The 8545-nt window shown below is 57.1% G+C and overlaps 1 protein-coding gene across 6 annotated transcripts in view; it reads right to left on the reverse strand.

Annotated features, from left to right (window-relative positions):
• Positions 1-8514, reverse strand: part of RHOF (ras homolog family member F, filopodia associated) — a 39313-nt gene extending 30799 nt beyond the window's left edge. Inside the window, exons 1-4 of one of the 6 annotated variants that reach the window (XM_060193158.1) lie at positions 7411-7800; positions 6521-6625; positions 1640-6412; positions 1075-1130 (exon numbers count right to left, since the gene is read on the reverse strand). Coding sequence is in view for 3 of the 6 variants with exons in the window: in XM_060193155.1 (XP_060049138.1) it covers positions 4677-4788; positions 6521-6625; positions 7902-8164 (480 nt within the window). In the remaining 3 variants the exon portion in view is untranslated. Of the gene's footprint in view, positions 1-1074; positions 6413-6520; positions 6626-7410; positions 7802-7901 lie in introns of those variants that run through there. The other 5 variants (XM_060193155.1, XM_060193154.1, XM_060193156.1 and 2 more) reach the window with 5 other exon arrangements.
• Between the last annotated feature and the right edge of the window lie 31 nt (positions 8515-8545).

The raw sequence follows: 8545 nt of genomic DNA on the forward strand, positions 1-8545 counted from the left end.
AATATTTATTTTCACTTTTGTTGCCCTTGTTTATTATTGTAGTTGTTATTGTCGTTGGATAGGAGAAATGGAGAGGAGGGGAAGACAGAGAGGGAGAAAGATAAGAGACTTGCAAACCTGTTTCACCGAGCCTGTGAACTCCCCTGTAGGTGGGGAACCGGGATCCTTGAACTGGTCCTTATGCTTCGCGCCACGTGTGCTTAACTCGCTGCGCTACCGCCCGACTCCCCCCAATATCTGCTTGTCTCCACCCCAACCCAAGGCAGAAAAAAAAATTTTTTCCCCCAGGTTCTCAGCAAACGTCAGGTAAACTGCACTTTGGGAAGGAAATTGCCAACCTGGCAGTTGCATAAATGCTGGGTCAAGGTTTTCAAACAGCTGCAGTGGCTGGGTCTGTCCACCAGGTGGCAGCAGTGACTGCTGCTCTGGAAGCCCAGAGCTGGGAAAGAGGTGTGCCCCCCCCCCATGGCTGTTAGGCCTTGTCCTGTCATCCAGCCAGAGGGCCATCTGTTGGGTCCGGCACCCCTCAGACAAATTTACAGCAACTCAACCACTGTTTGCAATACAAGTTTATTGAGCGACAATTGTGTTCCTGCCTGCAAGGAAGCAGTCTAAAGGAGTTTGGAAGATGTTCACAGTTTAGAGAACAGAGCAGTGGGGGATCAAGGGGGTGCTGGAAAAAGGGTTACTGAACAGGACTCAGGGGGCTTTGCAGTCTCTCTGGTGACCAGGAAGGAGCTGGGGCCATCCTTCGCCATAGCAGTGGGAGTGGGAGTGGCAGGAAAGGGCTAGCTCCAGAGCTAGGCCAGAAGGGCCACAGGAAGCCAAGCCAAGGTGAAGCGATCACCCCAGAGGGCCAGAGGGAGAGTGGAAGAGGGTCCTGGGAGAACTACTTACCTACCTTTGTGCCCAGTCCATGCTTCTGCCCTTACATGGGACTGGGGAGCTCAGAGGGTGACCCTCAGCTTTGCTTCTGAACTGAACAAACTGCCATCCCCAGTCAGGCTAGCCGCATTAGCCTAAGGGATGGTTCTGACTCTCCTCAAAACCCTCAGGGCTAGCAAAATAGCTCACCTGGATAGTGCGCTTGCTTTGCCATGTACACAGCCCAGGTTTGAGCCCAGCTTCCACTGCAATGAAGAAAGCTTTGGTGTTGTGGTGTCTTTCCCTCGCTCCCTTTCTCTTATCTGAAAATCTGACCCAGAGTGCTAAAGCTTCAGTAACAGAAAAGAAAAAAAAAATACCTTGGGCCTCAGCCTACAGCTTCTCTGAGAAATGGCACTGCGACTGCAGCTTAGTGCTGATCAAATGACCTACACAAATCTGAGGGAAGGCGAGTCTTCCCAGCCTTGCTGGCTTCCAGACAGAACAGCTGACACTAGCCCCATCCCACCCACCCATTCCTGCCTGGTCAGGAGGCTGGCAGAACCCCAGCCCCACCCGGCCTGGAGCGTGTTTGATTTGGACCCAGCTCCAGTGGTGGTGTAGGGGTTGGATTTGTAACTAAAAATACCCCAGAGACAGGACAGCTGTTCAAAGCTTCCTCAGAGACAGCTGGGCCCAAGCAGGCCGGCTGAGGAGAGCAGGCCGGCTGAGGAGGCAGAGGCAGGCCAGCAACTTCAGGGGAGCTTGTTTTTACCTGCAAGATGGTCTAAGAGCCCATCATTCTTCCAGTCACCAGGAATTCCTGGAGATCTGGGAGGACAAGAAAGGAGCTGCTGAGGAAAGGGAAGTGCCTGTGCTTGTGGCTTTACCTTCCCTGGTGCCTCAGAGCATACCTGAGAGGTCTTTCCTGAGTAAGCTATTCTGAGGTTTCAGAGAGGGGAGATGGCCTGTTCCCCCCCCCCCCACACACACACACAAAGTACTTGGGTGTGTTGTAGCTGCTAGAGTACAAAAAAGCACCCTCACAAAGCCAAGTCAAACAGTTCAAAACGTTATGGGTTAACTCCTTCACCTGGGGAGCCTCTGGCTCCCTGAGGGGCAGGGACTCGCCCTGCAGACTGGCACAGGACCTAGGAGGCCTCAGAGACGGCGGGCCTCTCTCCCCAGTCTAGGCAGAGGTGAAGTCCCCACCCAGAGGGTCCAAAAGGTCACACTACACACTGAGGCTGTGGGTAAATGGGCCGGAAGAGGCGGGAACCCCAGTGTCCAGTAGCGAGGCAAGTCCAGCAGCCCTTCCGCTGGCGTGGCCCTCTCCAGGCTGGCCTCAGCAGCAGGTCGCCAGGAACAGCCCCGCCCATAGCTCCCAGGGTGACTGGTGGGCGGGGCCGCCCTACCAGGACCAGGAGGGAAAGCCCAGGGACAGAAAGGCTGCCCTGCCCCCATATATCACCTCTTGGTGATACAGTGGCAATGATGGTGGGGTGACAAAGAAAGCAGAAAGAGGGAGGTGAAAGAGAAAAGGAAGCAGGGAGGGGTGCCATCCTTCCAGATCCTTCCAGGTCATCCAGACACTTCTCCCTTCCAAGAATCACACCCAGACCACAGTTAAGCACCTAATTGCTCCTTAATTGGTTGGAAGGCAGAGTGGAGGAACTGGCTTCAGCACTCCTGGCTACAGCTGGGGTGGGGGTGGGGGCGGGTGTTCAATCAATTACTTAACCATGTGATGGCCAAGGGAACTAAAGACCTGGCTTGGAGGGTACCCTACGGATTCTCTTCAAAGAGACACAGGGCACCCTCAGGTGACAGCAGTCACAGGATGGAGGGGGGTGAACAAGCTCACCCATGGTGGAGCAAAATGAAACACTCAGGGCAGAGAAGGAAGTTACTTAAGAGACATTAGTAATTTCAGCCTCAGCAACTTCTACAAAATGCTTGCCCCAACTCCCTTCGCCCCAGGAAGGGGTCCTCCCCCTGACAGACAGATGGGTCAAAACCAGCTCACCTGGGGCCGTGGGCTCAGCGGCTGCGAGGAGCTGAGCGGACCATGCTGATTGCTTTCAACCAGACAGCTTCCCAAGCTCCTGGGCAGTGATGCCAGCAGGCAGCTGGCACTGGGAGGGAGCCCAAAATAACCCAGACAGCTGGGGTGAGGGGTTGCCTCAGACACAGGCGCTGGGCTGCAAGTCAAGACACCTGGAACCCTGTCCTAGATGCCAGTGGTGGCCTCATGACCTTGGGTGAATCTCTACTCTTAAGTGATCCTAAATCATGACCCCCCCACCCCCCAATCAGGGAATGGCCTAGTAGCCCGGTACAGGTCATCTCACTGCAAACTACCTTGGAGGAAAAGAAAGGGCTGGCTGCCAGCCAGCAGAAAGCAGTCTTTGCCTTAGCCCCAGGCTCTGCCACGTGCTTAGGGGGTGGGCTGGTGGGGGAGGAGCTCTGCAGGCAGCCCAGCCCCCACTCCTCGCAGGAGGGTGTAATGGAGGCCAACTGGTGTGAGGCCTGCATGCCAGGCCAGCCCCCTTAATCACACTTAATCCTCCCACCATCCTCTTCGGCTGGTTTCCTCATTATCATTCTGCTAGCCCAAGGTCACCGGCCACCAGCCTTTAGGCACCTCCCTAGATCATGCAAGAAGATGCTCCAATCAAAGCCCCACAGGCTACCCCCAAGGCCTACTTTACCCTCCAAACTGAAAGGTGAAAATGGGGGCAGGGCGGACTCTCAGCCACATCTCAGTCCATAGTGGGGGAGGGCACCAGGGCAGTGTCACCTGGACCCAAATGGTTCTTCAAAGTAATCACAGAGCAGAGATCATAGGGGTCAGAGATCAAGGGCCACGCGGGCTCCAGCTGTGGAGCTTCCTGGAGACAAAGGGGACTGGAAGCCCACATGGCCCTCTTGGAGAGGAGAGGCAGCTGCCAAGACTGCAAAGCCAGACAGTCCATGAGCTCAGGCGACACGGAGCGCCCCCCAACCCCCTCCCGTTCATCACGGCATCCGTGGTTTGCCAGAAATGCAAATTCTCAGACTCCCACCTACGGACTCAAACTGCAGAACCGGCACCCGAGCTGCGTGTGAGCAAGCAGTAAGCTCAAGCCCCCAGACTCACTGGGGGTGGAAACCCCACAGAGGCAAATGGAACTGGGGGTGAGAGGCTGTGAGGCTTAGGCAAGGTCATGGCAGGTAAACGAGTGGCTCGATCGCCCGGTTCTGTTTATAAACAGGGCTCATTTTGGACAGACGGGGGGGGGGGGGGGGGGGGCGGCGGGGAGAGTAAATCGTGGGAATTCCCAGGAAGAGGGAGAACTCTTCTCAGGGAGGCCTCCTGGATTGCCGGCCCTTCGGTTCACCTCCCAGGCAGCCAGACATGAGAGGGAAGAGGCGCTCAGACCGTCACCCCACACGCCCCCACGGGGACCGGAAGGGAGGGCTGCAGCTCGGCTGGGTTTCCTGGCAGCAGACTGAGTCTTTCACAGTGAGAGACACTCTGGGCCCTCCCCAACCACACAACACATGACTGAGAAATACTCGCCAGTGTAGCCTCTTGTGTGTGGCTCAGCGCCGCGGAGAACTGCACGCCCCGCACTTCTGACAACAGACGCTGGCAGGCGGGGAAGGACGGCCCTGGCAGGCCAGCAGGCGGCCGCCGCACACGCGGCCCCACACCTGCGGGGACGGGCCGCAGAACCAGCCCAGCGGGTTCGGGGAGCCCCTCCTTCCTGGGCTCCTGGCCAAAGACCCCCAAATCGCTCTCCAAAGCCTGGGGAAGGCCTCACACCTACCTTTGGTGGGAAGACTGTCAAACTAGGCCTGCTCCTGCCGTCCAGAGGACTGTCCACCCCCGGGGAGGGGGCAGGGCAGGGCAGACCCGCTGCCCCTTCTCCGGCCAAGACCCTGGGGGTGAAGTCGGAGAACTCGTTAGGGGGCTGACGGCCACAGAGAGGAGAAGCCAAAGGGCACCCCCCCGCCCCCCCCCCCCGACCCTCAGCTGCCAGGGCGGCCCTCGCTCGGGAATGGATGGGGGCCGGGGATGGCTGAGTCACTTAGGTCGGGCCGGGCGACCAGCAGCAGGAGGTGGTTCATCTGCATTCCCAAAGGCCCGCCCCGCGCACCCCTCCCTCTGGAAGAGCCAGGAGCCCGGGGTTTACCCCGCAGCCCGGCGCTCGGGGGCTCCCAGCCTCCGCTTTCCCAGGCCCCCGCCCCCACCCCGGGGCCCGGGCTGGAGGGGTGTGCCCGCCATGGCCAATTCGGGGCGACGGTGGCCTCTCCCAAGGGCCTCGCGCCCTCAGCGGGGAGGAAGTGGCCCCCAGGCCCTCGGGCTCGGTCGACCCAGGCCGGCTGGGCCGCCAGGAGCCCGGGCCCGCGAGGAGGCGCCCGCGGAGGGCAGAGGGCAGCGCCGGGGTCCCCGCCCCCCCCCCCCCGCCCGGGCCGGTCCGGAAGCGCGGCCTCCGCCTCGTGGCCCTGTGGGCCGCCTCGTGGGGCGCGGGGTCCGGGCGGCGGCGGAGCCTTCCCTCGCGCGTCGTCGTCGAGGCCTCCGCGGCTCCGGGCCGCCAGGCAGGCGGTGCGCCCGGCCCCCCCTCCCCCAGCCCGCCGCCTCCTCCCCCTCCCGCCGGCGCCGAGGCAGCCACCGCCCGAGCTGCGGGCGGCGCGCGAAATGGCGCCCGTCTGGGGAGGCGAGTGAGGGGGCCCCCGCGGCCGCTCCCGGGTCCAGCGGGTTGTCGGAAAGGCCCGGCTCTGGGGCCGCCGCCTCCGCTCGGCTCCCCGCGCCGCGCCGGGAAGAAAGGAGGGCGGGAGAGGAGGGAGGGGAGGAGAGGAGAGCGGCCGCCATTATCCGCCCACGGCCCGGCCCGGCCCTCCCGTCAGCCCCGGGTCGGTTCGACTCTGGCTCTGGCCCGGTCCCGGGTCTGCTCGGAACCTGACAATAAAAGTCGTGTTTGGGAGGGAGGAGCGAGAGCGGTCGGGAGCGGGAGGACGGGCGCTGGCGGGTGCGGGCGGCAGAGCTGCTGCGTCACGCCGCCAACATGGACGCCGCCGGCCTTTTGTCCTTTGTGGCGGGGAGGCTCGGGCGCGCCCCGGAGCCCCGCAAAGCAAGTTTCGGAGAGAAGGGACTCCTTCCAGTGAAAAAGAGAGGTCCTAGGCCGGGCGGGGAGCTTCTCTCGATTTGAAACCCTCCTTCCCAACATTCAAAGCACCTCAATTTCTTCTCCCCACCAAAGCTGAAACGTAGCAAGGGGGGGGGGGTGCGCCCAGGATGCCCGAGGTCGCTGGGGGACACTCTGCTCGCCTCCCGGGGACAAGGGACCAGCATCTGAGGAGCCTTCCTCGCTTCACCATCCTCCCATCTCCGAGCCGACGGCCAAGCATAAAGCTCCAGAAACCTCGCCTCTATTCCCAAAGATTTGCAGCTCTTGGCCTGCCTGAAAGCAGCTCTCCTGGAGTGGGCAAAAAGCTTTTTTTTTTTAACTTACCCCGATCAGCCTCGGTGCCATGGAGTCTGGAAGATCAAGTTGGGCGGAGGCTTTGGAAGTGTTATTGTTAAGAAAGAAAGAAAAACATCTTTTGAAGGGATTTGTTTAGTTGAGGATATTTGGGGGGAATGGTAGTGTCTTTTTTTTGTTGCTGTTACCTTTTGTAAGTTACACTCTCATGGCATTTTCTGCGCCTTCCACTTCTGCAAACTTTCCAGGATCGGGTTGGCGAAAGGCGGCTTCGCTGAGGACTGTTTACTGCTCTGGATATAGCAATGGTGTGACCGTCATTAAGAGACAAAAGGCAAAAAGACACAATCAAGTCAAACAAAGGCAAAAGACTGACCGGCCATCCCAACCACCACAGAAAATAGCCCGAGTAAACGTCGGAGTTTAGCTTGAGCTAGCTAGGACTTGTTTTCCAGTTTTAATCTAGTTTCCTGTGTCGGCTTTTAGTCTCTTTACACAAAGAAGATCTTCCTTTCACCCAACCCCCCCTACCAAGACAAGAAAAACAGACTTGTTTTTCTTCAAATAGATCGATTTTCAAAGAAAGTGTACATGTTACTGGGAAGAAAGCTGAGTAGCATTTATTGCTGAAAACATTTTCAAAAGCTTAAAAGTAAAACCTTAGCTTTATAAAAGCAAAATCTCCTAAGATTAGCATTTTAACTGGCTTATACTAGACAAGAGAGACAAAGACAGACATGCAGATGAAGGCTCAGTAAAGTAAGGACATCTCAGCAACAGTAACATAGCTGCACTAAGGACAGAATGGTTGGGTACTTACAATGTAAAGGTTTTTAAAAACTTAAAAAGAGTAACAATTTTTTGTTGCTATTCACCAGTCCTAAAACTATACATTTAAAACATTACCTTGTTAAACAGAGCAGAAGGAGTTAATAAAATGGCCAGGTTTAAGTGTTTAATAGAGGAAACTATATATTTAAAAATTTATTGTTCAGTAAAGAGAATACAGATTAAGACAGTTCCAAGCTCCCCCCACCCTCCCCAAGAAAAAAAGGAAAAAATCAAATATGTCATTTACTTAGGTTTTTTTGGAATTCAAAACTATTAACTGCTGACATTAATGGTGTGCTATGACCTAGTTATACAAGACAAAGATGGATTCCAAGTCATAAGGAAAAATCCAGATCTTTTTAAAGTCTTCGTTCTTCCAATTGAGTCCTTTAGCCTGTTGACAAGTGTTAAAACACACTGAGGCGTCCAGAACTGGATGGTGGAGTCAAAGGAAAAACATTCCCCATTTGCAACAAAGGAAAAACCCACTTGGCCATTTAATTCCATTGCAGAAAAATGGCTCCCCTCATCTGTTGGCCTCTCCTTGGTGTCTGATGAAGGATGTTTTGAGATCAGCGTCTAATAACTCAAGCCCTATAGAAGCCGCTCGCTGATTGGCTGCCGCGCCCTGCCGCCCTGCTCCAGCCAATTACCTACCCACTGCCAAATTACAAACCCCGAAAAGATCCCCTATATGAGAGACACTACCACGACGCCCCGGCGTTGCGGCTGACTCGCCTCTGTCGCCCGAGAAAAGAGGCAGAGGGGGCTGCGAAGGCGTCCTCCCGAAGACCCGGAGGCTCCGAGTTGAATTCACAAAATGGAAGCCGCGCGCTGATTGGCCGCCGCCACTCAGGACCTTTAATAAAGAAAGGGGGAAGGAAACGAAAATGCAAAGAAGGGGGACTCTCCTCCGCTGGTGGCTGAGGGAAGAAGTGGCGCGCGGCGGGGGGGGGGGTGGTGGTGGTGGGGGGGGGTGGTAGGTACTGGTGAAGAAGCATGTGTTCCAGACAATTACTGGGCGCTCCTCTTAAAAAAAAAATTAAAAAGGAAGGAGACAGGGGAAAAAAAAAAGCAGGAGGTCTATCGCTGAGGTCCAGGAGAGGGCTGCATCCTCCCAGGAACGCGAAGGCTAATGTGAAGATGCCGGCTCCCCGCCCCTGTTCTGAGCTCCAGGCCGGAGGGCAGGGGGTCGCGGGGCAAAGAGGAAGCCCGAGCGGAGATCCCTCGATTGCAACTTGTCTTGAGTCTTGCTTCACCCCCCAGCTCACACAACCCACAGCTGGCTCCCCGCGTCCCAGCGCACCCTCACCCTCTCACACACATACCCCCACCCCCAAACCCAGCCCCTGCCTCGGGTCCCCACGGGCCCACCTCTGGTC

The sequence above is a fragment of the Erinaceus europaeus genome, chromosome 6, assembly GCF_950295315.1.
Source record: "Erinaceus europaeus chromosome 6, mEriEur2.1, whole genome shotgun sequence".
Taxonomy (NCBI): domain Eukaryota; kingdom Metazoa; phylum Chordata; class Mammalia; order Eulipotyphla; family Erinaceidae; genus Erinaceus; species Erinaceus europaeus.